At 48.2% G+C, this 26,293-nt stretch overlaps 8 protein-coding genes across 10 annotated transcripts; 6 read left to right on the top strand and 2 right to left on the bottom strand.

Moving 5' to 3' along the window:
- The first annotated feature begins 690 nt into the window (after positions 1 to 690).
- Positions 691 to 7,887, top strand: ONS95_004672 (uncharacterized protein). Its single transcript, XM_058498043.1, has 2 exons — positions 691 to 789; positions 1,174 to 7,887. Exon 2 carries the CDS (start codon positions 3,963 to 3,965, stop codon positions 6,711 to 6,713), a length of 2,751 nt encoding a protein of 916 aa, XP_058351553.1. The 5' UTR covers positions 691 to 789; positions 1,174 to 3,962; the 3' UTR covers positions 6,714 to 7,887.
- Positions 7,888 to 9,960: 2,073 nt separating this feature from the next.
- On the top strand, positions 9,961 to 10,262 carry ONS95_004671 (uncharacterized protein; the record flags this gene model as incomplete). The annotated part of the gene is made up of 2 exons (XM_058498042.1): positions 9,961 to 10,147; positions 10,216 to 10,262. The coding sequence occupies 2 exons, from the start codon at positions 9,961 to 9,963 to the stop codon at positions 10,260 to 10,262; spliced, it is 234 nt and encodes a 77-aa protein (XP_058351552.1).
- Positions 10,263 to 11,155: 893 nt separating this feature from the next.
- On the top strand, positions 11,156 to 11,425 carry ONS95_004670 (uncharacterized protein; the record flags this gene model as incomplete). Its single annotated transcript, XM_058498041.1, has 1 exon — positions 11,156 to 11,425. One exon carries the CDS (start codon positions 11,156 to 11,158, stop codon positions 11,423 to 11,425), a length of 270 nt encoding a protein of 89 aa, XP_058351551.1.
- A 766-nt stretch (positions 11,426 to 12,191) lies between these two features.
- ONS95_004669 (uncharacterized protein) lies at positions 12,192 to 13,757 on the top strand. The gene is made up of 2 exons (XM_058498040.1): positions 12,192 to 13,025; positions 13,072 to 13,757. The coding sequence occupies exons 1-2, from the start codon at positions 12,528 to 12,530 to the stop codon at positions 13,675 to 13,677; spliced, it is 1,104 nt and encodes a 367-aa protein (XP_058351550.1). The 5' UTR covers positions 12,192 to 12,527; the 3' UTR covers positions 13,678 to 13,757.
- A 157-nt stretch (positions 13,758 to 13,914) lies between these two features.
- On the bottom strand, positions 13,915 to 17,219 carry ONS95_004668 (uncharacterized protein). 3 transcript variants are annotated; one of them, XM_058498038.1, is made up of 5 exons: positions 15,945 to 17,219; positions 15,818 to 15,888; positions 15,309 to 15,770; positions 15,129 to 15,263; positions 13,915 to 15,086 (listed from the first exon to the last, which is right to left on the bottom strand). In XM_058498038.1, the coding sequence occupies exons 2-5, from the start codon at positions 15,872 to 15,874 to the stop codon at positions 14,337 to 14,339; spliced, it is 1,404 nt and encodes a 467-aa protein (XP_058351548.1). In that variant the 5' UTR covers positions 15,875 to 15,888; positions 15,945 to 17,219; the 3' UTR covers positions 13,915 to 14,336. The 3 variants fall into 3 exon arrangements, with proteins under 3 accessions (XP_058351548.1, XP_058351549.1, XP_058351547.1); XM_058498039.1 differs by having other exon boundaries at positions 15,309 to 17,219; XM_058498037.1 differs by lacking the exon at positions 15,945 to 17,219 and having other exon boundaries at positions 13,952 to 15,770.
- Positions 16,092 to 17,219, top strand: ONS95_004667 (uncharacterized protein). Its single transcript, XM_058498036.1, has 2 exons — positions 16,092 to 16,144; positions 16,213 to 17,219. The coding sequence occupies exon 2, from the start codon at positions 16,537 to 16,539 to the stop codon at positions 17,119 to 17,121; it is 585 nt and encodes a 194-aa protein (XP_058351546.1). The 5' UTR covers positions 16,092 to 16,144; positions 16,213 to 16,536; the 3' UTR covers positions 17,122 to 17,219.
- A 674-nt stretch (positions 17,220 to 17,893) lies between these two features.
- On the bottom strand, positions 17,894 to 21,881 carry ONS95_004666 (uncharacterized protein; the record flags this gene model as incomplete). Its single annotated transcript, XM_058498035.1, has 3 exons — positions 17,894 to 20,751; positions 20,797 to 21,805; positions 21,855 to 21,881. The coding sequence occupies 3 exons, from the start codon at positions 21,879 to 21,881 to the stop codon at positions 17,894 to 17,896; spliced, it is 3,894 nt and encodes a 1,297-aa protein (XP_058351545.1).
- A 615-nt stretch (positions 21,882 to 22,496) lies between these two features.
- ONS95_004665 (uncharacterized protein) lies at positions 22,497 to 25,910 on the top strand (the record flags this gene model as incomplete). Its single annotated transcript, XM_058498034.1, has 2 exons — positions 22,497 to 25,831; positions 25,886 to 25,910. 2 exons carry the CDS (start codon positions 22,497 to 22,499, stop codon positions 25,908 to 25,910), a joined length of 3,360 nt encoding a protein of 1,119 aa, XP_058351544.1.
- Between the last annotated feature and the right edge of the window lie 383 nt (positions 25,911 to 26,293).

Raw genomic sequence — 26,293 nt, 5'->3', positions numbered from 1 at the left:
CTCCGTAAGTAGATTTACGTAGGCACATAATTCGGAATCTAACACTGCTCTGTGTTTCCGTCTAAACGTAGTGGTGGATACCTTACTTACCTAGGTACCTAGTATCGCATGCATAATACACCAGCACAGCATATCACAGCAGACGGGAGCATCCATCTAATCCAAACATCTAGTTCCATGGGATAGGCTGGCTGCTTACCCCTTTATGCTCTCCCTCTCTGCTCTCGCCGTTCGATTTATTCGCATCGCCTCGGCAAGCTGCCTTACCTACATACCTTCGGTTACTTGCTGTGGTGTGGTGTGGTGTGGTGTGGTGTGGCGTGGTGTCGTCTTGTCTTTGTTCTTTTCTATTTGATACAGGTCCGTCATGCCAACTCGGACCAGTTCGTACCGTACCCGTACGTACCGGAGAGTTCGAGCTCGTTGCAAAAGTTGGGTGCGACCAACCGACCGACTGATAGTTTGGAAGCCGACCACGAGCGTGCAGTGCAGTGCAGTGCATGTTTGCTACTGCTACTGCTATTGTACTCGCGATTACAGTGAGCTGAGCTGCTGATCATGCTGGTGGATACCTTATCCAGAGGACACGACGCAAGGCAGAGCAGAACAGTGCAGAGACGCGCACCGGTTGTGGGGCCAGACAGGACAGGGCAGCAAAAGACAGGACAGGATAGGCATGATAATGTTTATTTTCAGAAACACACCCGGACGTCACTACTACTGGGATGGAGGTCACGACGAACATCCGGGGAGATGGAAATAGATTTTTATTTGTACTGGAAACTGGAGGTGAGTGGGTTTTTCTTTGTAGCAAACTGGAGCCGATTTTTCTTGAAACTGCCAACCGAAGACTTGGGAAAGTTTGTTGTTGTGGTTGGGCTTTGCTTTGCTTTGCTTTGCTTTGCTTTGCTTTGCTTTGCTTTGCTTTGCTTTGTTTGTAAGAGTAGTGGAGTGGACGGGTGAATCTTCCGATTTCTTTCTGTTTTGATCTGGTTCGGAATCCGTCTTCAGGCTTTTTGGGTTTGATTGCGATGTCGATGTCCTGTGCCCGACCGACATCGTACGAGATTAGGACTGCATTTGTACAGTGCCGGGCAAACAGGAAGTCAATTGTCCCAAATGCAACGTAGAGGCGAGGAGAGGAAAAATGTCAAAGTAACGAAATGGGTACAGATGAAACACCGGAAAATACCATCTCGATAACTATGCGATGAGCAATTAATCCCCATCTAGACCTCTATTCTGAAGGGAAGGTCAGTAAGAAGTAGAGTAGACCGACGAAACGTTACGCGCACTCAAACCGTCTAGAGGTATGCCAAGGAGTTGTAGGATATATTCACAACAGATCTGATGATGAGGCTGCTGATTTGAGGCGACGTTGAGTTGTGGACGGGAATTATATGAAACGGCAGTCCAATGTGTGATGTGATGCATGGTTGGCCTGCCCCTTTTTCTTCCTCATGGGATCGAGCCGATTCTATGGATAGATCTCATGTCATCCCATCCCCTCCCATCCATCCAGTCAAGTTGGCCGACTGGGCCGGCTCCATGCAGCTAGATTATGTGGACATTTACCAGGAGGTGATGTTCAAGAATACGTATGTACTTTTGAAAAAGATAATTATATATTTCAAAATTTACCAATGGATCAATTGACGTGGTAATGTTAGAATATAAATAGAGGATAATCAACAGCCGTGCAGTGCAACCAACACACGACCTTTTCAATGCCCAGAGTTATCCCGGGCTTTCGTGGATCTCTTTCCAGCGCTGTCACTCGCCCGCCAGAATATGCCCGGATACTGCTGCGTGAGCGTCGGGTCTTGTGTCCAGGGTCTGTTGGCACATCCTGCCTCTTGAAACACGGCCACGCTAGCCACTAACCCGCCTGGGACGGGGCGAGAGGGAACATCCAGGGCAAGCTTGGACAGGGCAGGGCAGGGCAGGGCAAGGCAGGGAGGGGAGAACAGTTCTGCGGCGAGACGAGAGGGTTAATAGAGACGAGAATAATAGAGCAGAGAGCGAGGTTCCGAGGGCGTGGAACGACTGACCGACTGGAATAATGGACTGAATGGAGATGGAGACGAGAGTTCTTTGTGAGGAGCATCAGTTTAAGTCCAATCCGTCTGGGTTAGAGGAGCGTCGAAAGCCCTAGCCCTGTCTGTCTGTCTGTCTGTCTTTAACCTGTTACCCCCTGTGTAAGGTATTCTAGCTATTCTATTCTTTGCTACCCAGACTCCATACTTTTCCACCCTATTCGCCGCAGGTATCTATCCTAACCCTTACCTCATCCCTTTCTATCCTACGTTCTTCTGCGCGTCCTCTCCTCAGATTCATTCCCACTCTTCCATGTCGACGCCTACAAGTATGTTCGGCCCATGCCTTGTCCTGCCCTGATGCACTGATGCTGTTCACAGCACCATACCTACGCAACACACACAAGCGAAAGCCACCTAACCTAGCCACGCAGCCACGGCCCTAGCCCCCCCGACCCCCCCGACCCGCAAATCCATGATTCGGCCCCTTCCAGGTTCCTCAAACCCTACGCCAGACCTTCATCTACCTTAGGTTCGTACTTCAACACCACACTCTTCCGTCTCCTCTCCTCCACCACCACCACCACCACCGCAACCTCTCCTCCCTACTACCTCCCTTCCTTTCTATCGAATCGACGACCTCGTGATCTCGACCTGCTCGTCAAGCTTCGCTTTCCTGTATTAATGATCGTCGTCTGCATGTTGGCCAGCAAAGCATCAACAGCATCCTCCCCTTTCTGCCTTTCTCGGAAACTTTAATCGCCAGTACTCGAACTCTCAGTCTCCAGCGCACTCCTGCACTCCCTACGGTCGCACCCCATCCCCGTATTCGCATTTCACGATCGTCTGCAGACTCTTCAAAAGAAGTACTTCCTTCACACTGGACAACCGACCCTATCGGCATCATCGCATTCCCTTTCCCTTTTACCTTCCTTCCATTCGATCTTCTCTGCGGCGCCGTCATCGAGTGACCTCAAGCGGCCCTTTTTAATAGATCAGACGCTTCGTCAAAGAATTTTCCAAAACACGAGCCCGCCACACCCCACAATCCTTCCAACGCTTAACAACGCACTCCTGGCAGCTCACGGCTTTCGACCCTCGCATCGATAGATTCGAATTCCCTCCCGTCGAATCCGAAATCTTTTTGTCGTCATTGAATTGACCGACACCTATCCTCGCGATACATTCGAATACACTTCCTACCCCATCTCTCGTGCCAGATTCGAGAGATCTTTGGTGGACGAATAATCTATAATGTCATCTGCAAGATCTGAACACCTTACGCTTGGATACCTCCCTCCGGCTTCTGGGCTCACCCGTTCAAATTCTTCGACTGCCAACAACTCCCCCACAGAACCTTCCAGCGGAAACGCTCTACGATCTCCCTTTGGATTGCCAGGCGGCTTGAATTCTGCAGGGAAGATGGCCAACAACTCGCGATCGGGGGCCGGCTCTCCATCGCACGAATTGGGTGGCAGCGCAAGCCGATTGTTCTCGAAGAGGTAGGCAGATTCGATTGAATTTGGTGGGGTTTTAGCTAACGAGGACAGAGCACGAGAAATTCAGGCACAGGAGGGTCTGCCAGTCAATGTCTGGGGACCTCCAACCAGTGGAAATTCGACTCCTCTTCGTGAGAACATCCCCGAATCGCCTACTGATGGCTTCCCTGATTTCGCACAACTTCCTACACCCGAGAGTCTCCCATCGACTGCGAGAAGAGCAAGAGCTGGCACGGTCCCATCTCGATTCTCTCCTGGTGGTGCTACAAATGGATTGGGACCATTGCCTTCTCTAGCAAAGACCTCTCGACCAACTCCATCGCACAGTCCTTTTCAAACCCCTTCTCCTTCGTCGATCGGTGAAATTCCTGAGCATAACTCTACGGCTAGTAATGCTGCTCTTTTGTCTCGACTCCGTGCTGGATCAATGCCACAACGAAGTCAATTTTCCAACGGTGCTGGACCATTTGGACCTTCGGTTTTCTCTACCAATTGGGCTTCTGGAAGAGAGCGAACCTCTACACTTGCCAGCATTGCGAGTGCCGGCTCTAATCAACCAAGCTCTCCAGCACAATCGTCATTTTCAAGAGAAGGAACTGGAGAGAACGATATGCAGATGCGAACTCTGGATTACCTTGGCCTGGCAGATACCCCACAACCACCTCGAGCTCAATTGGCAAATCCTTTCCTTGCGAATATTGCAGACATTAACAAGAACCGATTCCGATCATACTCGGTGAATGCAAAGGAGAAATATGCCGAGGAGGAAGAGGAGGAGTATGGATCTGGAAATATGACTCCATACGAGGCACAACAAGCTCAATTGCATATGCAACTTGCCGCTACGAATGCTGCTATTCAACAGCACAATCTGGCCGTTCAGGCTTTTGCCAATCAAGCGTCTGTCAACCGACCCAGAGCTAGAACTGCAGGCGTCCTCGAATCTCCAACTTCCCGACTACTGAAGCATTATTACCCATCGGCGTCTCGACTTGACAACAGCATCACTGCTTCGGATCTGGGAATGGCTGAAGCTAGAGAGTATGATGATATCCCAGCTGCTGTAGCTGCCATGTCCCTCGGCAGATCGAACAGCAGAAATGATCACCTCAACCCGGATGATAACTTGGAAGGCCCTACTCGAGCTCTTTGGCTTGGAAGTATCCCACCATCGACTACCGTCTCCACACTCATGGAAATGTTCAAGGCACATGGTCCAATTATCTCGGCTCGTGTTCTTACCCACAAAAACTGCGGTTTCGTCAACTTCGAACGTCTAGAAAGTGCAATGTCTGCGAAGCAATCGATGAATGGTACTGAGATCTTCCCTGGTGCTGGACCTGTACGAATCAATTTCGCAAAGCCTCCCTCTCCTTCTGGTACTCCTGGACCTGATGGAACATTCCCATCACCAAGTCCCGATCCATTCAAGGAGAATGGTGTCAATGGTGATGCTGGTGTTATCTCTAGACCAGGAACTGCTCCATTGACAATCCCAGCTCTTCCGGACATGAAATCGGAGATTCTCAAGATTGTTTCCGAGTTTGGTGCTACCCCAGACGACAAGATCAAAATCACACACAGTCTTGAATCTGCTATCGGATTCAAGGGGTACCAATCCGAGATCCCCGCCATTTCTGAGCCTTCCCACAACAGGATCCATGATGCTCCTAAGCTTCGTGATATCAGAAAGCGGATCGATAACCAAAGCTGGTCACAGGCTGAGATTGAGAATATCGCTACTGAGATGTTACCTGAGATTGCAGAGTTGTCTTCGGATTACCTGGGCAATACTGTTGTTCAGAAGCTGTTTGAACATTGCTCGGATGAGATGAGGGATGCCATGTTGACTGAGATTGCTCCTCATATGGCTGAGATTGGTGTTCATAAGAACGGTACATGGGCTGCACAGAAGATCATTGATGTCTGTAAAACGCCAAAGCAGATGGGCATGATCATCAAGAACCTCCAGCCATACACCGTCCCGCTCTTCCTCGACCAGTATGGAAACTACGTTCTCCAATGCTGCTTGAAGTTTGGATCTCCATTCAACGATTTCATCTTCGAATCCATGCTCAGCCAGATGTGGGAGATTGCCCAAGGAAGATATGGTGCCCGGGCCATGCGAGCTTGTCTTGAAAGCCACCACTCTACTAAGGAACAGCAACGAATGCTTGCCGCTGCCATCGCCCTTCACAGCGTTCAATTGGCTACCAATGCCAATGGTGCTCTTCTCCTCACTTGGTTCTTGGATACCTGCACGTTCCCACAACGCCGAACCGTTCTCGCTCCTCAACTTGTACCAAATCTTGTTCACCTATGTACTCACAAAGTTGCGTATCTTACTGTTCTCAAGGTTATCAACCAGAAGCTTGAGGCCGATGCCAGGGATACTATTCTTCAGGCATTGTTCTTTTCCAAGAACGATGAGACGCTCGAGGCAATTCTTTCGGATCATGCTTGTGGTGCTACACTGATCTTCAAGGTCTTGACCACTCCATTCTTTGATGAATCCATTCGCACGGATGTCGTTGAGAATGTCCGAAACGTTCTCATCAGACTCAAGGCTCAGCCAGCTCAAGGATACAAGAGGTTGATGGATGAAGTTGGACTTTCCACTCGAAATGGAAGCACTGGACCTCGTGAGCCATCCAGTCATTCAAATGATCGCCAAAGACCTGGATCGAATCACAGTCAAGCTCATATCGCTCCACAATACGGAAATCAATTTTTCCCTCAGATGCCACAACCTGGATTTGACATGGGCATGCAGAGAACCGATAGCATGGACTCGAATCTTGGATACCAGTACGGAGTTCAGCCTCAACTGTTCAACCCGACTGTTCAGATTCCTCCCATCAATATTCAGCAACTTCAATACCAGCAATCTCTACTGGCACGAGCGGCTCCTCAGATGAACAACTTCTACCCGTCCATGCAATCTGGTTTCGGATACAGCAGCCCTTCGATTGAGAATTATCGCAACCAGAATCCTATCCAGCCTCCTCAAGCCCAACCAAGTCCAATGCTGAGTGGAACTGCTTTCGGTCCTCCTGGCTTTGGGAATATCGGAATGGGGTACGGGTATGCCGGTATGGGCATGCAGGGAATGGGATACATGCAACAGGAGCAACAAGTCAACTCCAGACGAGGAAGGGTAAGTCTTCTTAGCTGGTAGTTAAGTGAACAATACTGACGGATTAACAGAGATGATTGTGACAAACGCTTGAAATTTTACGGGCATAAAAGGAGTTCGATTTGCTCTGGTCATTCATTTCTTCTTCTTCGGGCTTCAGGTGTTAGTGTTCAATGTGGAAATCTTTCTTTCTGGCTCGGGGATCTTCTTCTGCTTGCAGGATGATTTTCCAATGCTCTACAAAAATAAAGCCATGGATCTGGCTTGGCTCGGCTTGCCTCGACTTGACTGGACTTCGACGTCAACAGCGACGGTGACGGTGATGGTGACGGCAGATAAAAGTACAACTACACTGGGATGTTGGTTGTAGTGTGGATGTGCATGTGCATGTGGATGTGCATGTGGATGTAAGTGTGGATGTGGATAAATATATTCGTGTATACATTTGCGAAGGGAAGGAACTGCTGCTGGACTGGATCAGAATCTTTCAATTTTTTCTTTTCTGTTTTCGCGCCGCGTTTATATGAGTATGTGTGTGTCTGTGTGTGTCCGTGTGTCTGTGTGGATTGAAGGCTTGAAAGATTGAAGGCTTGAAAGATTGAAGGCTTAAAGAATCGGACTGGACCTTGATGCATGGATCTTTGAGAGAGGGAGGTGGAGGTGGAGGTGGAGGTGGAGGTAGATGAGATGAGATGAGATGAGATGGGGAATATTTGTATAGGGTATGTATGGTGAATAGGGATATGGATATGGATATTGCTGGGGATATGGATGGGGATGGGGGAACGTGAGGATGGATGGATGGATGGATGGATGGATGGATGGATGGATGGATGGATGGAAAGCATGAAGGAAGGACAGAAAGCAGGAGGGAAAGGAAAGGAAAGGAAAGGATTAGATAGAAGATAGGAAAGCAGCAATGTGTGAAATAAGAAGACAAAAAAACATGTCATGAATGAATAGATCTCTCTCTCTCTCTCTCTCTCTCTGTCTTCTTCATTGGTGAAAGGAGGGGAGGCTGTGAGCTGTGAGGATAGCTGTGGCTGCTTGCTTGGATTGGATTAAATTGGATTGGTTTTGATTGCTGACCTCTGTCTGCTGAACTTGGTATTGAATCTTCCCAGAGAAACGGACAATCGATTGCTTGCTTCGTCGCTCTGGGAGATTTGTCAATGGGTTTTCAAAGGTACCAACAAACTTAAAGGTTCAGATACGGTACAAAGGAAATCAAATAATCCTTTTCCCTCTCTCTCTCTCAGAGAGTTTTGCTGTTTTGTCTATCAGTGAGTGTGAGTGCGTGTGAGTAAGTGTATGTGTGTGTATGTGTTGAAATCTCCTTCTAGCTCAACACCAAATACAATCAAGGGTAGTGGTGGAAGTGAAGTATTCACGTAGTAAGTAGCTAGCTACTTCTGCCTTCTTTCACTCTCGTAATTATCTCAAGTCCTTCTCAAGTCCTTCTCAAGTCCTACCTGCTTTTGTCTATCTTCCCTATCTTCTCTATCCCCTCACCTGATCAAACCACGAGTTGTACTGCGTAGCGGCTATAAATCTCTCTTTCCTTCCTTCTTCCCTACTCCCTACCGCAAATTCAAAATAGACTAGACAAGACCAAACCAGACAAGCTATTCAATTATTAAGAAGAAAAAGAAAAGAAAAAGTGAATTGTTTCTTGGACCTGTACTTACATTTTAGTGCTTTACTTTTTCAGTCCCGGACCCTGGACCGTGGACGGATGTAATTGAATGTTGGATGTTGGATGTTGGCTGTGGCATGTGGATGTTGAGAAAGAGAAAGAGAAATAGAGATTGTTACTACTGTCATGCAGACGGTGGGCACGGTGGTATGTTAGCTGGTTGGTTGGTTTGCTGGTTTGCTGCCATCAGCGGGCTTTTGGCAATCATGTACTTAACCTTCCCCAGTTCGAAGTTTGCCGTTCACTACGTTGATATAAGTATATAAAAGGCTCTGAATGTTTTACAGGCGGGTTGGATCAGCTTGCTTCAGCAAAGGCGTATGAGTAGTATATTCGGTCTTTCCATGAATATGAACGAGGTCAAAACAGACAGGCGAAGTATTATCTCTTGCAAAAAATTTCGATTGGTATGCAGATGCTTAGGACGTTACACGTACACGGAGATGCTACCCTTACTCAGACTTCCGGAAGAGATGATCTAGCGATTAGTGGCATAATGCTGTTGTCACCAGGTTAGGGTGGCTTCTGAAGCAGCTCTTGTCTTACTGCTGGAATCGAAGCTCGGTGACTACAAGTCGGAAAAGCTCCCAGTGAAGGGTGTATAGTGGAGAAAGTCTATTCGATGGATTGATGTTGTCGATGCCAGAGGTAGACAGATCTATCCCCCTCAACTGCCGTATTAAACACACTTTTTTACAGTAACTGCAAAGCCTGTGTTGAGACCCTGGAATTAAGCGAAGAAACGCTGAGATTTCAATGCTGCGTTGCCGTCCCGGCAGCTTTATCGCCGTGCTCCAGCGCTGTACCCCGGAAAACGTGTTTTCGGCGGTTGAGGGGATAAGCCAAATACGGCACAGAAGTGAATGTCTGAAACACTGGTTTTCTTTTCCATCTTAGGATTAAGTGGTGTAGTAGAGAATCATTGATTATTGCAGGTCACACGGGCACGACTTTCTGTTTGCAGCAGGGTGAAGAAATAGAGATTGCTTTGGAATAACTCGACACCTCCAGGAAGTGTATGAATATATATAAATGCATCGATTATGTGACATATGTAATAATTCTCACAGTTACAATGGTGAATGAACACCAAAGATGTTGAATTACAATGCTTGGGTCGCGTGGTTCAAAGATTGATCGTGGTTCCTTATACCACCATGTTGTCCTTGCCACGGAGAAACAACCAACGTCGCATGTTGTATGCTCGCTTGACTTCAAGCATGATTGAAATTGATCACTGTATATATGTTGACCAGAACTATGCCACTTCGTAGCTCGTCCGCTTCGGAATGCCTTCCGAACAGGAGTTGACGAACTAAGCGAGACGAGTTGTTGTTGTCTTGAACAACATTACAATGCGACATGCTACCGTGTGAATAATTCGCTTACGAGCTTGAAAAAAGTACAAGTTGAGCATCTCTGGAATTTGTGGGTACACTGATCTGTTATACTTCTTCGACATCCTCCTGCTTCGAAATACACCTTTCTGAACCTCATTCACAGGTTCCGAAATAACATTTCCTCCCAACCACATCCAACATCGACAGCACGTAATGTTACCAGCATCAAACCTCATTCTCAAAGCTACACATAATGGCTTGGGATTCTTCATTGTCGAACTCCGCAACTTTTGCAGAAGTAGTCGCGGGAAAGAAGACATCTGCGGCGAACAGGAAGGCAGTCAAGGACCGCGAAGAAGCAGCTGCGAAACAGGCGGCGAAGGAAGCAAAGGAAGCCTTCGAGACACTTGGTAACATGTTCTTGACCAAGCTCCCAAGAGGTAAGATACGCTGGGAGCGGTAAGATACACTTCGCGAGGATCTTGATCGCATTCTAATCATTTATCAGTGATCAAAGACATGATCTACAAGGAGCTTCTCCTTTTCCCGCTGTGATACACGTGGATTAGCGTAGCATACGTAATCGGGCCCTATAAAAGGATAGCCTGAGTATTACAGGGTCTTCTATCTTTAGCTATTAGCTTCTGTTCAATTCAGTATCACCAGCGAGCCTTCAGCTATTCTCCAGTGATCCTTTGTGCCTTGAAGTCACCTCAGCGTGCTACTGATCGTTACCCCCGCTCCCAATCGTGCCCGGATCTATCTACTATGGAAGCGAACGTGACCGTGGGCGCTCCTGGTTTAGAAAGTACTGCAAATATCAGTAGAATAACGGCCAGGAGAAGGACATCAATGTGCACTCCTATTGTGAGCTGGAGAACGGATACGGTCAGAACTTAACACCATTCCAGTACTTCCCTAGTCAAATTGCGGTGATATGGATCATAAATCCAACGCCGGAGCAGAACAAGCTCATTGCAAAAGCCAATAACGAAGCAGAGCTACCCCCCAGCATTGACGAAACAACCGGAATAAAGACCGAGCATAGAGTTTTGATGGGAGACGGTCCAGAAATTCAAATTGTGAATAGGAAAGTTGAAACAGTGACAATGATGATAGGCCTTCCTTTTCTGCGCACATGCAAGCAGATCGAAAAGGAGGGTTTGAAAATCTTGTATGGCGACAACGTATTTGTTTTTGATGCCCCAGGTTTTGCGTCTGGAAGCTATACATGGACTGCATAGGAAAAAGCCAAGTTTTGACAAACGCGATGGCGTGTGCCAGGCCTACCTCATCCAAACGGAAATCTCCAGACCGAAGAAGAAATAGCCAAGGCAATTGATCACCTGTTTAAATAAGGATGGCAGCCAAAATTCCTCTACGAGGACCCATTCTTCCGGTTCTGCAGCGTCGTCGGCCAAATGAAGGTTGCATTGTTGACAAAGATCATGCTTGAAGGTCACTTCAAGACAGTCGATCGTCGCTCATATATCAGCCCAGCTGGCCTCGTGCGACTGCTCCCTCCTTATGCTACGGTGTTGAAAACGTGTGTGTTGATTTATGGAGCCTCTCTCTCCACATGGGAACTGACACTCGCTGGTTATGCATGGGACGTGGATCGATCTTGCCCTTCTACAAGTGACCGGCCAGACTTAACTCGCAGAGATGGCAACGTCAATGGTGTCGAAAAAGACGAGGACACCGTAGAAGACGATTGAACGACTCGTGCGAGAGCTGCCTTCGCTCGCGAAACTTCAGCTTGGCGACTACAAGACACCCATGCCGGCGGGTGACATGAAGTGGGGGAACGCCAGACGATGGACTGAGTACGTGAAAAGGAGAGACAGACTTAACCTGGAAGTAGCTAAGGTTATGGGACCCGTGAAGCGCGATCGTGTTAGAGTGAACAATGAAGGTGGTGCTGGTGAGACAGGACAAAAAATGCGGTCGAGTCTTTTTGACGGCCGAAAGACCCCATTAACCATAATGGCAGATTCCTGATCGTTGCAGCATTTTGGACATTTCAGTACGCGGTTAGGAGCGCTTGGAGATTTTGGGGCGCAGGCTGATTAACAAAACCTTTACATGGGAGCAAAAATAAACGCGATTCATTTCCACCAGCATATGCCCTCCAACTATGACCCCTAGATGACCAATGAAAGCTTCATATGGTGGTAAATTCGGCTTTCAGACGAAAAAAAGAAATAAACTTCCTGAAAGACCGTATCGAACGATGGATGCATGTTATGTACATGACAGAGAGAATTCGTGAGACAGGTACGCAAAGAATCGTCATATCTAGGCAGGCGTATTTATGATAGGTAACGGCCAGAGAAGTCCTTCACTCAGCAAAGTTGCAGATATACTCTGTACGTGATTCGCTCTATTTACATTTATCCGAAAACCCTCTAGCTCGGATCATCAACGACTAATGAGGTAGCTCTCCCTCGGCAGATTCGGCTGTCGTAGCCTCATCCAAGTACCGCAGATCATCTCGCACATCCCGTCACCCCACCGACGCTTTTCATCAGTGGCTTTTCCATATTACTACAGTGAACCACTGCAAATACAGACTTAAACAAAGCCATCTTTGCTTGGTTTGCGGGGAAGTGAGCGTTTAGCGGCGGTAGTTTATCTTGTCAGTCCTTGAGATGCTATTCCCGACGGTTGATGATTGTAACAACTACTTTCAAGCTTGATACCAGCTCGAAGATCGACATCTAGATCCATCTTTAAGTTAAGCATAAGTACGGCAGTCGCCCATCATTTCCTTCTCGGCCTGTCCATCTCATTTTATTGAAACGTCCACTCAACTGCAAAATGTATTCCATCCTATCTGTATTTAGCGCAGCAGTGCTCGTCAAACAAGTATTCTCTGCTCCAGCTCCTCAAAACTTTCCTGGCCAGGTCTCTCCGCAGGATCCCCGATTCACCTACTATCCATTCAAAACACCGCTGACAGGGCCTTGCGATCTGACGACTGGGCCGGACGGAGCCATCTGGTCATCCAATTTCATAACGAACACGATCGGCCGTGTTGACCCTACCACCGGAGCCGTGACTGAATATAAAGTACCTTCTGTGAATGTCACCAACCTACGACTAGGAGATTTAGCAGGAAGAGCGGGATTTTCTTGCGTTATTCAACCAGGCAGTGATGGGTTTCTGTATGCTGCAAGTGGAATAAGGAATGAACTCATCAAGATAAATCCCACCACCAAGGACATCAAAGTCTTCACACCACCCAGCACAGGTGAGCTACCAAGCGTGGTAGGAAATCTGGAGCCTTTCAATGATATGTGGAGAGGGCCCAAAGGAGTAAGGTCTTGTCCCACAACTCGAGAACGATTGCTGATCTAGTCAGATGCTCTACACACAGACAACAGCCAACGTTATATCTTACTTCACATACGATACCGAAAAGTTCATTGACTTTCATCCCCCAACACCACTAGCTGGACCCCTTGGTATCTACGTCGCTTCAGATGGACACGCATGGTTCTGCGAATTCTTCGCCAATAAAGTTGGACGCTTGAATTTCGAAACCGGCGAAATCATCGAGTACAATATTCCCATTCCGCTCACATCCTGCGCTGTCATCCGCGCCGAGACCTCAGATGCAGACGGGACATATGTCTGGTTCACAGCGTTCACTGGTAATTACAATGGTCGAGTCAACATCAAGACCGGAGAGATCAGGGCTTTCCCCAGCACGAGCCTGCTGAGCTTCCCCACTGAGAATACAGTTGATAGTCAGGGCAATGTTTGGTTCAGTACTGCGACGAGGAATTCAGTGAACAAGCTCAATCCCAACACGGGAGCGATCACGAGTGTCAATCAGCCGGGGACGTCGATTGTGGCTCCAATTAGTGTAACACCGGCTGTAGATATTGCTGTGCATTATGGGCCTGGGAATGCGATTTGGTTCACGGAGCTGGCGAACAACAGGATTGGGAGATTTCAGCTGTAAATTGGCATGATGCACAAACACTGGTCTATCTTGTACTTACCCTAATATAATCTTTACTTCGCGTAATGTTAATCTTCTCGGGTTATCCAATTTCTATATCAGATTGAACTCTTGAAGTGACAGCTCCACTGTTTTGCTCCCGCAGGCAGGTAGGTAAGGTAAAAAAATCATCTTATCTTCAACGCTATCACGCGATCTCGCGACTCGAACGAAACCTCCGCACCATGTCTCCCAACAAAAGAATCTATCACGTGGACGACGTCCAAATATAATACGATCATGACGGCCCAGTCAACGCACCCATGTCAACAAAAGGCCCGATCGAATCGCGGGTCACTGAGAGGACCACGAGGATAGAACAAATGGCGGTTGAGTATGACTACCAGGACGAGGAACAAGAAGGTCACTCCACAAAGACTAATAGAGTGAGAGTATAGAGGCCGATCAGAGCTCCGGAGTATCAGAGCAGTCATCACCACTCGACACGCGGAGCAACGACAATGTCGGCAGACGCACAGAAGGGAAAATCGGGAAGAAAACACTCTTCCAGATCGCCATTTCTTAGAATGCGATTCCTCATGTTTCTGTGCCATACCTAGCAAAACGAAACCGCACAGCAAAGTGACCAAAAAATATCTCCGGAATCAATTCTTCAATTTTTAGAGGATGCAACATGAGTTGGGACCTCCTACCTGAGCCACCTGGGCAACTGCCACCGATTCACCCGGAAGCACTCCCAGTTGCGAGAACATCAATCTCAGTCGTAGATCCTCAAGCCCATTCCTCAACCATTTCGCGATATTTATCCACCTCGTTTCCTGGAAATCGCTCTGCCATTCCTCTAACATATTCTCGATCTCCCACTGAGCGGATGTCCCATCCACGGCCGCCCACGCTGACACGAGACAGAACGGGATATACGACGAACCCAGAGGCCGATACTGCCTCGCATCCTGAGCCAAAAGTACCATTTCCGTGGAAACTTTTGCTGCTTCTGCAGAAAGAGTCAGGTCGTTTGGTGAAAAGATTCGAAGAATGTTTCCCATGTTCAATACGATTGAGCCAATCAAGCCGACCATTGCTTGGGTAGCTGTGTATTGTTTAGTGACTGGATACGCCTCCAGAGGTGTTCGAGTAGCTGTGAGAATTTTGGCTGCAGCCATCAGACGCTTTTGTGCCATTTCGTAATCCAGGAGGGATTCTTGATACATAGCTGAAATCTCGACAAGATACAGTTCTGGATCTCGAAAGTATTTCCCGATGCTTGCAAGGCCCGGCAAAGTGATACTGAAAGGCACTTTATTCTCGCCAGAGTTTCTCTGTGGACCGTATTGAGTACCGTGGACATTGTCCAGCTTGGTAAAGAATTCGTCGAGCTGGATTTTGGGGTTTGCTAAACTTTCCATTGCCTTGAAGGTCAGCGATGTTTTGGACTCTACGGGCTGACTTACCACTACGGCACAGATAGTGACTAGCATCTCTACTTCGAAGCTTTCTTTCCATTTGTCGACGGGTGCAGCATTCAGTAAATGCGCCATGACTTCTCCATGGCCTTGCAAGAGATCATCTTTCCTCCCAATCCAGGACTGACCCCGTTAGCCGAGTTCTGTGAAGGGAAAGTACACCCTTACCTGACAGACGTCCATGAGGTAGATTGCACACAAGGTATCGGGGTTGTAGGCTTTGACCGGATCACTCAGATGGAGGCGCAAGGTTGTCAATGCATGACCATACTTCTTCAGCATATCCGGGGAAAGTTGTTTGGTATGCATGTACGGAAAGGATGCAGCCAAAGCACCAACGGAAGCATCAAGAGCATCATTGGTTCCCAGTCGGCGTGGGATATCACTGAGAAAGCCTCCGTAATAAGTCAAGTCATACCTCACATCAAGAATCCCCAAGGTAGAGATGAAATCACTGAGCAGTAGGGTTCTCCCATTGCTAGGTGCTGGGACAAGTGAAGGTGGCTGGGGCTTCGGAACAACCTCCCAGTTGGTAATCTGGTTCTTGAACTTGTACCGCTGTTGGCCACTACCTATGCAGTCAATTTTGAGCCTTGCACATCTGGAGCAGACAGGTTTCAATTGGTCGCACTGCAAAAGCTCAGAATAGTGCCCACCATCTGGAGGGCTGAACAAACCTTCTTCTTTTGCTTTCGACAAGCCTCGCAGCCCCGACTGGATGGAACACCAGGCATGATGAAGCGTGTGACTTGGCTCGATTTAGATGTTGACCGCGCTGTCGATACACAAAGAGGTGGACTTTACCATCCTTATAGTTCAGCAATGGAAAAATTGCCGATTTGCCCCATGCTTAGTTCATATACAAACATCGGCCAGTAAATTCTCACGACATTCTCAAGCAAGGCTGAGGGATCGGCGTTGTGCTTCTTGTGACGCAAGAATCACTTGGCAGGTACTGCCACTGGATCAACATCACAGCCTTTCCTCCTGAGCTGATCTTGGCTGTAAGCATTTCCCCACATATCCAGTCAACTTTTTTGGATTATCTCCGAGTCGGGATAATAAGCGACAGAGCGCAGGATATGTCCTAAAAGGGAATGCAAGTTGTTGAAAATACACGTAAGTTTCAGAAACATCTTGAACATACAGATTATGGCGCAGAAAGTAAGAACGAACTCGGCGCAGCATACAACATGATAGAAAGGGAACAAGTATGAATCGATTCAATATATATTCCTGTCTGAATCCTACCATGGTTGGTCCGCATCTGGACACGAAATCAACAATCGCGATCTACAATCGATGAAAGCCTCCACCAAACTACAGTGTATCATTCAACCGCTCAACAGCGTCTTCATCCAACCAATCCATAAGATCCTAAAACCATTCCTCTGCCATGAGTAAATACATCTCCCGCCTCCTCTCCTCATCCTCCAACGGACCTCCGGCAACCTCAACTTTCTCAATCCGCCCCTCACCTCACCTCCCATCCCACATCGTCGTCCATCCCCTCGGATACCCCGCCGACGTCCCACCAATATTCACAATCGTCACCTCAAAATCAAAACCCAACGTCTCAGTATTCCGCGGCCATCCAATCCCAGAAAACAGAATCGGAGATGCTATCATGCACACCTTCTCCTCGACCATCAATCTTAACCATCGCGGACAGACGGCGACGTTAAGGGAGGGTTCGTTATCGGGGAACTTCACGCTCGTTTCTCCTGCGGGGAAGTTCAAATGGACGGTTAATCAGATCACGGGGAGTGGATGGGAATTGAAAGATGCTGCGGTGATGAAATTGGCGTCGATGAGATCTGCGGGGTTTCCGGGCTCTGGAGAGAGGAAGTTGGAGTTGTTTGTTCCTTGTGATGATCTGTTTCTGGAGTTGATAGTGCTTTCGGCTATCACAGCGAAGACTTCGCAGAAGGATACTGTAGAAGCTGTTGGGGAAGTTGTAGGCGCGGTGGTTGGTGCATAGATCAGAGTTGAAGTTGCTCGGTATTTGAATTTGGGAGGCTGGAGTTGGTATAAATATTTGAACCTGTGTTTCTGTTGAAAACCACATCGAGATTTCCCCAACCCTAGTTTCATGTCTGTGCCTTGCTCCCAGAGCGACAGCCCTGTGGACAAGATTTCCTAGCTTGTCTTGGATAGCCAAGCTGGCTATAACCTACTAAGGAGAGGCACGGAGATCTCAGACTTGCAAAATTCACGTGCGGTATTCAGCTGTTCTAGAGCTTGGGGCAATTTTGATACGAGATGATTGATGCTGGCAACACACCCGATGCGGCACGAGGTAGAGATCAGAAGTATCAGCTTCGTAAATTACGACTGTGCATCTGAGTACAGATCGATATTTTATTTTAAAAACTCAGTATCACATCACAATGTCGATATCAATGCTCGTCCTTGGATGAGCCTATTCGCGTAATTGTTTACATTCTCCACATTTAAGGACTTACTTACCCCGCCATCCTGATCAGCTCCCTCGCCCGGCTCTCAGCAGAACCTGGCGTCAGTCTCATAATTAAAATTCAACTGTCTTTTACCTTCTTTTCTTCAACCTCGAACTGGAAGTCTCATGTCAATGATACGAGAAGGATGCAGGCCTGCTTTCAGTGGGCTGCGGGGTATCTTCACGGGGCTCAGATCGCTAAATGTGCAGGGTATGGGCGACTGAACACCCTGAAGGATGAGTGAGGTTGTGGAATTTCTCATCCATAGCGGCTTGCGTCAGATATGTGAAGCCATTATGAAAACATGTTGCTAAAAGTAAATGGTGCATCCAGACATAGTGCAACGTCGCAGCAAAAAAAGAGGCCCTGTAAGCAGCGCCGAAGACTGCCTTCACGTATGAGCGAGAGATAAAATGATAACGGATTCGAATTTTGTTTCCATACTCCCCACCCCCGAACCAACGCCCATCCAAACCCCGTTATTGCCCCATCCAAATTGCCAATCCAGTGCGCATTACAATTCCGTTTCAACTGTAAATCATTAGCCAAATCCCCAACGACACAAGACGAAGAGAAAAACCTACTCCCAGGCTCCTTCCCCTTCATACTGAACCTCCCCTTAAACCTATGCCCCGCAACCTTCACCTCATCCTTCAGGAACTTCATATGCCTCACTGCCTTGATATTCATCTTGCCCCTCTGCTTGCGATGCAGCTCGTGTTTCGAATGCACCTTATCCTGTTTCTGCCGCCGCTTCTTCAACTCCTCATCCTCAATCTCTGAGTCGGTAAAATCCTCTTGGATATTGAGAGATTCCCGATCATCTGATACGATAGACGAGGGTACCGAGGTGTATTGCTGGAGCTCGGACCCGAACCCTGCCCACTGCTCGTCGGTCGACATCTCGTGGTAGTTGGACACTTCTTGCTCGTAGCCTGGTGCTTCGCGCGGGACTTTGACCGGGTCGGGCTCGTCCTCTGCGTCGGATTCTTGGGACTTGGCTGTTTTCGCATCGCTGCTGGTTCGGGATTTGATAGTGCCGAATTCGGAGATGGTGTCGCCATTCATGCTGGTTCCTGCGGCAGTGACTTTGCCTTCACGAATGAGCTGCTTGACGGTGTCGGGGGTTTCGCGCTTGACGACGCGGGTGCGGTAGCCTTCTGCAACAGTGCAGAGCCAGGACTCGTAGGTCTCGCGTTGGTCGTTGTTCTTGAGCCATTGGAGATGCGTGTCGTCCATTCCCATCTTGAAGCGGACTGTCATCTTAATAGTGCCGACTTTCTCGGCTTTGATCTTGTCCATCTCGATATTGGGAATGTAATTCTGCGTCATCTGCTTCGGCATTGGAGTTTTGTAAATGGGAATGCTGAGAGCGGTTTCTTTGTTGTCGATCAGATCGGTGAGCCAATAGATCGCATATGCAACGGCCTTGCGAGACCCCTTGTTGAAGAATTCCAATCTGATGGGAGATTGGTAGCGACGTCTCACTGGAGCGATGATGCGATGCTTTTGCATGTCTCGATGCGCTTCCTTGACTCGCATCAGATTCCAGGCAGTCCCTCGTGAGTCTTGTTCGATCCAACCTCGAGAGATTGAAGATTTGCCAACATCGGTATGGACTTCAATTCGGGATTTGGACAGGAGACCGCTGCTGTCATCCTCGACCAGCACTTTGTCGCCGAGAACTTCGAACGATCCAAGATCCCAACCAAGCATGTTTCTGGGCAATTGCAAGCCAACAGATCTGAACAGTACCGAGACCATAATTCTGCCATATCCCATTCCGCCGTCAAGCGCAAAGATTCGAGTAACTTGAGATGATGTATGAAGAACCTCGCTCAGCTTTATTGTGATGCAGCCAAGTATGGGATCGTGTTCACGATTGAGACTGTTCCGGCAAGTGATTGTGAAGACAGCATTGCGCCAGTCTCGGACAAACCGTTCCGTTTGAGCATTGAAGATTGGGTTCGACGCATGAACCTTTGTGCGAGTACGGAACACCAGCTCGTCGTCTTGAAGGACTGTGCAGTAAGAAGAAGGAAGCTCGTCGCCTTCCTCATCTGTATTCTCTCCAGTGATCTGTGCGGGTGTCCAGGGTTTGTAACTGCCAAAACTTCCAGACGGCCTTTCCACTTCAAGATTCTCAATTTGATGAATAAGAATCGAGCAGATTCCAGATGGAAGGGATGGATCGGGAGGTGTTGTGGTCACTCCGACCTCTTGTGCAGTGGTAACTGTTCCCTTGTCATCCGCAAACTCGGGACGATCACGGATTTCTGCTGGAACACTGTCATCCTTTCCATCTGTCTTCATGGACTCCTTAAATTGTGCGCGCGGGAAATATCCAATATCCCAGTATAGGTGTCCGGACAATGTCTCGCCTTTGTCATCTTTGAGTTCATCACACCTCTCCACAATATTGTTTGCGTACTCCTTGATCAGATCTCTGAGATCAAACTCGATGTTGCCAACTTTGTCGTCTTTTCCGACAGTATCAGAATCCCAGAGTTCCACGGATAGCTTCTCGCCTGAGGTCAGTTGATCCTGGTACACCAGCAAACACGTTTGCTCGTTCCATGATGGATCGAGTTCTTGCTCGATAATTCTGGTGCAGTAAACGGGCTTTCCAAATTCTGAGAATGCCAACGTGATGAATGGGTCACTCTTGCCGGATTTGTCTTGGGCAGGTATACCTTCAGCACGCTTGAGCTTGACATAGATCAACCCAATAGCATCGGTTTCTTTTTTCACAGCATCCCCTTGCAGAATTTTAGACATGTCCATGATAAGTGACTTGGGAGCGACATAAATATCGAGCGCGGCAGCGATAGAGGAGTTAATGAATCCAGATATTAGTGGCAGATCAAGTACATTGATTCCTTTGGATGTGAGAGGTACAGCGGAGGCATCAATCTTTGGGAGACCCATGAATGTGAAGGTAAGGTTGCGAAGGAATGGCGGGTTGGGTGTTAGTTGGAATCGGAGGCGGACGGTACCGATGATGCCATTGAGTTCGACGAAGATGGGTAGCGGAACGCCAAAAAGACCTTGGACACCAAGGTAAAAGACGACTTCGAGATGCAAATTCTTGGCTTTGCCAATAACTCCTTTTGCTGGAATGGCAGAGTATGCGAATGAAGCCTCCAAATTGTCTAGAAAGTCAGTGGGGCTACTTCCAAATAGTCGCAAAAACTTACAATACTTCATGCTGGGATCGTCTTCTCCCTCCAGCTCACGTTCTTCATGCTTCTTTTCCATTTCTTCTTTGCTGAGTCCTGTGCCACTGGCCATTTGCTTTCCATGCCCCTCTTCTTCGTCTGCAGAAGGTAAAGATCGTAGAGAGAGGATTTTGAAAGGTTGATCCCCAAGGCCGATGGACGAAACTTTGACATTTTGGATCAAAGCAGGTGGAACAGATGCTTGCATAACATCCTCGAGGGTGTCCGCCATTGCCGCAAACATCTCTGGATTGATCAGACCCCAGACAACTCCAATCAACGAGTTCATCCACTCAACAGATTCGGGAACCAAAGACTCGGTAGCTGCAGTGGCTCTCTTTCGTTCGGCATCCCAATTGACTGCATTGGCACTTTCTTGAATGCCACGAAGCCAGAGGTGAATTCCTGAAGATAGTATGACCCCGGCAAATATTGATCCAATCAATCCTTTGATTCCACCACCTAGGAACATCCAGTTCAAGGCACCTAGTCCAACTGTTGCAGCAATTGTAGTGTAGAGGATTGTTCCTTCCAGTGCATAGAATGATTGCTTGAGGTCCGCGATTGGTACTGGATGGTAGATAACTTGGTGGTTCTTCGAATGGTGTAGAAGGTCGGCTGTTTTATCTGGATTTGCCTCAGGAGGAGCGAGATCGTCCAGCACTGTTCTGTAGTCTTCTCCATCTCCTTGTGGTAGGTAAGGCGGCGGGACGCCTGGAATATCTTTTGGTTGTGGGGCACGCTCAGAGTTGATTGCAGCTTTCGGAACAGTGATTCTTGGCCGAGCAATAGCATCTGCGAAATCCCCGTCTACATCTTGAATTACCACCTCGTTCTTCGTAGTCGGGTCGACAACCCGTCTTCGTGATGCTGCCTTTGCTTTCGCAACCTTCTCTGGATCCTTTCCTGCTGCTGCTTTTGATGCATCGGCATTTTGGATGTTGAGTCGTTCTGCAAGCTCTTTCCCGAGCTTTTGGATTGTAGGAACCTAAAGATATTAGAATAGAAGGAGAGACTTGTATGTATTGTCTGCATACCTTGTTCCTTGCAGAATATGGCTTCATCGTTGCAGGTTGAAGGGTGGATGGAGAATGAAGCTTGGAATTGGAAGCTTGGATCACGGCCAAACCTGGACAAGCACTACCGAATGCAAGTCAACAATTGAAAGTAAACAAATGCACGAGAAGAAGACAATTAGACTCTGGGGATGAGAAGTCTCTGCACACAAGCAGATGAACAAGGAGCGGACAGAATTGGTTGCGTGTTGTTGTCGTATCGTATTGTATTGTCTCGTCGATGTTGCGGCTCTCCATGACGTCAAACCGGAGCTTGAGCTCATCCCTGCCGATCACCGCCAGGATTCCAGACGAGCCAAGCTGTGGGGAAACATGACGTCGTCAAGACAAGCTTAAATCATTCCCTTCCATTGCCATGGTCCATGGATGGATGCTCTCCCAGAATGCAGTCGATGATGAATGCCGTGCAATAAGAAAAACGCTGGCGGTTTGGAATTGAACTGCATGAAGTTATTCACAGTTTCGACCTCTTCATTCCTTCGGTCTACAGGTCTTTTCTAGTGCGGATTGTGTTCTCCAGGAGTTCCTGGGCATCTATTGCTGACAGTCGACTTCCCTCTCGAGCTTCTCATCACATCTATTGACAGCTCCAAAATCAACACCATGGCTTCCGGATCGGATCCATACAATACTGGGGCGACAGGAGGCACCATACCTGCTTCCGTCCTTTTGGGGAACAGAGACGATGTGCCAGACATTGGGGATACTCCAAGATATTCCAATGGAGTCGAGAAGTCAACGGATGATTCCACAGATGCATCTGCGGTGAAGTCAACAGGTGGAGTATACAGTACTATGGAAGAGAAACAACCCAAAGACGATGTCACTGGCAGCGGAATCGCCAGAAAGCCATTACCTTCCGAATCCGCAGCCGTCCTCGAATCAACCCCCACGAACACTCAGCGCACTTCAGCTGATACGACTGTTGCAGCGGACAAACCTCTCCCTCCAACTCCAGCAGCCAGCACAGCAAATCTTACAACTACGACAGCTTCTGCCAACACGAACGCTACTTCTCCACCTGCCACGGCAACAAGCAACCTTAATGCCGCACCTGCTACTAGCTCTGCAAATCTGACAGCCAGCAATATCCCCTCTTCCAACGCACCTCAGAGACAAGAAATCCCTCGAAGTATAAGCGGTCGTCCTCAACCAGTCGATCCAACACCCTACGGGCAAGCATACTCCGCTCGAAATCCCCCTCCTACAGTCGAAGGATTCCGCGCGAACGAGAAGAAAAGACAAGAACAATCGAAACAATACTTTTCAGAGGGAGGAAACGAGGACAAGAAGGATGGAAGCAAAGCTGCAGGAGCGTCAGCGGATACAACTGGTCACGAAAGTACAACTAAGGAAGAGGATGGAGCTCGTTCTGGTGCCACTGAAGATGTTCCAATTGGGGCGGAGAAATCGAACGTTCTCTTCCAACCAACTCCAAATGTGGATTTATCGCAAGCCTTTCAAGCAATCCACAAAGACGCCAGGAATGTATCGTATGTTATCTGTGCAGCTGTTGTTATTCTGGATTGGCTGTTCATTGGTGGAGGCTGGAAGGGATTGTTCAAATCACTCTTCCCAGCTGGTGGTGTTGCTGCAGGCGTTTATTTCATTCTTATCAACGTGGGCAAGACTGCCAGCAGTCAAGGTATCCAACAGGCAGAACCAAAGGTGGAAAAGTTGAGGTATGTTCCGGAATCAGTTGAGTGGATGAATAGCCTGGTGGGAACCCTTTGGCATACACTCCAGCAAGAATTCTTCGACGGAATTGCAAGCCAAGTCAACGATACCATTAAACCTCTGATCCCAGAAGGCATCCCAGTCGCTGTCAAGATTGCCAAACTCGGCCATGGAGCTATTCCAGTGCGAGTCTTGTCTATGCGATCGCTCCCAGACTCTGAATTCGGCGAGTTGGTCCCTTCCCATGGTGATCGACGGGATGCATCGCCTGCTGACCGAGCGAAACGGGACAAGGCGATCGAACGGGAACAGGGAGGTGTATTCTACAACCTCGAGATTTCTGTTGCATACCATGAAGCCCCTCTACGACCGCGAACTGATTCCATGCATGTCGATATTGTGGCAATGCTTGGGCCAGTACCACTTCCAATCTTCGTCCAGGTGAAAGAATTTGTTGCGACTATTCGTGTTCGTCTACAGATGCACCCAGACCTACCATTTTTGAAGAATATGACTTTTGCATTAACCGAGAACCCAAAGGTCAACACCGCCGTCTCGCTTGGTGCTCCCTGGGCTTTTGATATCCTCAATCTTCCTCTCATCGACACGACTCTCGTCGCCCAGATCAACGCTGCAGCACAGGATTTCGTTCAGCCTAAGTCTATGAGTCTGGATATGACGGTGTACGTCGGTGGATCAGACCAAAAGGAAGAAACCGAATCCATTGGAGTACTCTTCGTTAAGATCCATCGTGCCCGAAACCTCGCTCGTCAAGATACCAGAGGACCAGGAGCAGATCCATATCTTACCATCGCATTCAGCAAATATGAGAAGCCGATGTACGCTACTCGAATTATCAAAGGTGATCGAAATCCTGTCTGGGAAGAGACTGCAATCATCATGATCAAGGCTGAGCATGTCAAGCGAAATGAGAATGTTCTGCTTCGCCTTTGGGATTCTGATACAACTGGCTCCGATGATGTATCTGGTGTCTGCGAATTCCCATTACACGAGCTAGTCCTGAAGGCAAATGAGATGCAGAAGCGAGAAGACCAATTACAGGGTGACGTCTCTGGAACAGATGCGGAGGGTATTTTGGAATGGGAAATTGGATACTTTCCGCGAGCAGAGTTCCATAAAGCGTTGAGAACTGACGCCAAAGACCCTCGCGATCACCGCGGTGAAAAGATCGAAGTCCCAGAAGAGGAGAAAGAGCAAACTGCGCAGAATACCGTCCCGGATCCAAACCTTCCTTCTGGAATCTTGGGACTGACCATCCATCAATGTATCAATGTTGAGGTCAGCAATCCGAACAAGAAGTCCATGGGATATGTCGAAGTTCAGAAGCAGGACGATGATGGAGAGGATGAAGGAGATGCCGAGAATATCAGCGTCGACTACATCCCCTCGCTATACGTGTCTGCCGATATCAACGACCAGCTGGTTTATCGAACACGAGTCAAGCATATTAGCTCAACCCCAACGTACAACTCCTCGACCGAAACCTACATTCGCGATTGGAGGCTGGCTACTTTAAATCTTTCGGTTTGGGACATAAGGAAGAAAACGGATGATTGTCTCGTTGGTGTCGCATCTGTGAAGTTGTCTGATGTCTTCCACGAATCGTCCTCCGTCGTCAAGTTCTACGATTTGAAGGGTGGTGAAGGCACAGGACGAATTCGAATCAGCATGATCTTCCGATCGATGAAGATGAAGCTTGAGGAATCCCTTCTAGGATATTCTGTGGGATCGTTCGTATTTTCTTCTCCCATCGTCGCCAAGGGCGATATGAATACCAGCAAGCTCAACATCCGAGCCTCTGGATCACGACGAGCAATCAAGACAGGCAGTGCATCCGACGGGGGATACACCTGGACATTGGACAAGCCAAAAAACATCATCCCAGTTAGTCATCGCTACCTGAGCCCGATCGTCATCGAATTCGTCGGCTCAGGCTTAACCGAGAAAATCGGCGGTCCCCTAGGCAAAAGTAAACACTACGCCATCCTCTGGCTCCACAAACTCGTCGACAACAAAGAATCCTCCTACACCCTCCCCATCTACAAAACCAACAACAAAGACCGCCTTCTCCAAAATGTCGTCGACTCCCCAGATGACACAATGACCCTCGATAAGGTCGGCGAGGTGACATTCACGGCTAAGTTCAAGGCTGGTATTGACGAGGCACATGAGGAGTTTCTAGATGGTCATAACCAGTGGTGCACGTTCAAGGCGTGGAAGGCTGCGCATGAGTCGGGTGAGTGAGTGTGAATTATCTGCTGGAAGTGATTCTGCTGACTTGAAATCCTTTGTAGGGCAACGGGGAGAGCAAGCCAATAGGGAGACGAGTGGGTTGGTGGATGATTTGGCGAAAGGAATTACGAAAAGTATGTCAATCAGGGTTTGATTGGTAGGAAAAGGAAGGGAAGGGAAGGGAAGGGGTGGCGTTCTTAGAGCTTGTTTAATGGTGTTCTTGCGCAGTTACATGACCAATGGAAATTTCTTGGAAGTCTGCTGTCCAAGAGAACGTGATATAATCAGCACTCGCCCTTCATAGTGAAGCGCTCTATGCCTGGAGACTCACCAAAGAAATCTGGATGCTGGACCTGGGCACTAAACCAGTTCTTGTCATGGACGTACGATGCATCTCCATTCCTTGCTATTATCAGCAACATTTTTCTCACCTCTGAATCGCTCTGGCTCAAACCTCTGTACCGAAATGG

Source organism: Cadophora gregata (assembly GCF_030347475.1).
Source record: "Cadophora gregata isolate MNR1 chromosome Unknown scaffold_15, whole genome shotgun sequence".
Classification (NCBI taxonomy): domain Eukaryota; kingdom Fungi; phylum Ascomycota; class Leotiomycetes; order Helotiales; family Ploettnerulaceae; genus Cadophora; species Cadophora gregata.
The sequence above is the reverse complement of the archived record's forward strand: the minus strand, read 5'-3'. Positions and strand labels throughout refer to the sequence as shown.

Excerpts from the sequence above, each read along its gene's own strand:
- ONS95_004668 (XM_058498038.1), bottom strand. The coding sequence starts at position 15,874 with ATGCCTGGTGTTCCATCCAGTCGGGGCTGCGAGGCTTGTCGAAAGCAA. Across the intron at positions 15,264-15,308 it reads ACCTCATGGACGTCTGTCAG|TCCTGGATTGGGAGGAAAGA; the intron begins GTAAGGGTGTAC and ends TAACGGGGTCAG. Across the intron at positions 15,087-15,128 it reads TCACTATCTGTGCCGTAGTG|GCAATGGAAAGTTTAGCAAA; the intron begins GTAAGTCAGCCC and ends CTGACCTTCAAG.
- ONS95_004669 (XM_058498040.1), top strand. The coding sequence starts at position 12,528 with ATGTATTCCATCCTATCTGTATTTAGCGCAGCAGTGCTCGTCAAACAA. Across the intron at positions 13,026-13,071 it reads TGTGGAGAGGGCCCAAAGGA|ATGCTCTACACACAGACAAC; the intron begins GTAAGGTCTTGT and ends TGATCTAGTCAG.
- ONS95_004672 (XM_058498043.1), top strand. The coding sequence starts at position 3,963 with ATGCCACAACGAAGTCAATTTTCCAACGGTGCTGGACCATTTGGACCT.
- ONS95_004667 (XM_058498036.1), top strand. The coding sequence starts at position 16,537 with ATGAGTAAATACATCTCCCGCCTCCTCTCCTCATCCTCCAACGGACCT.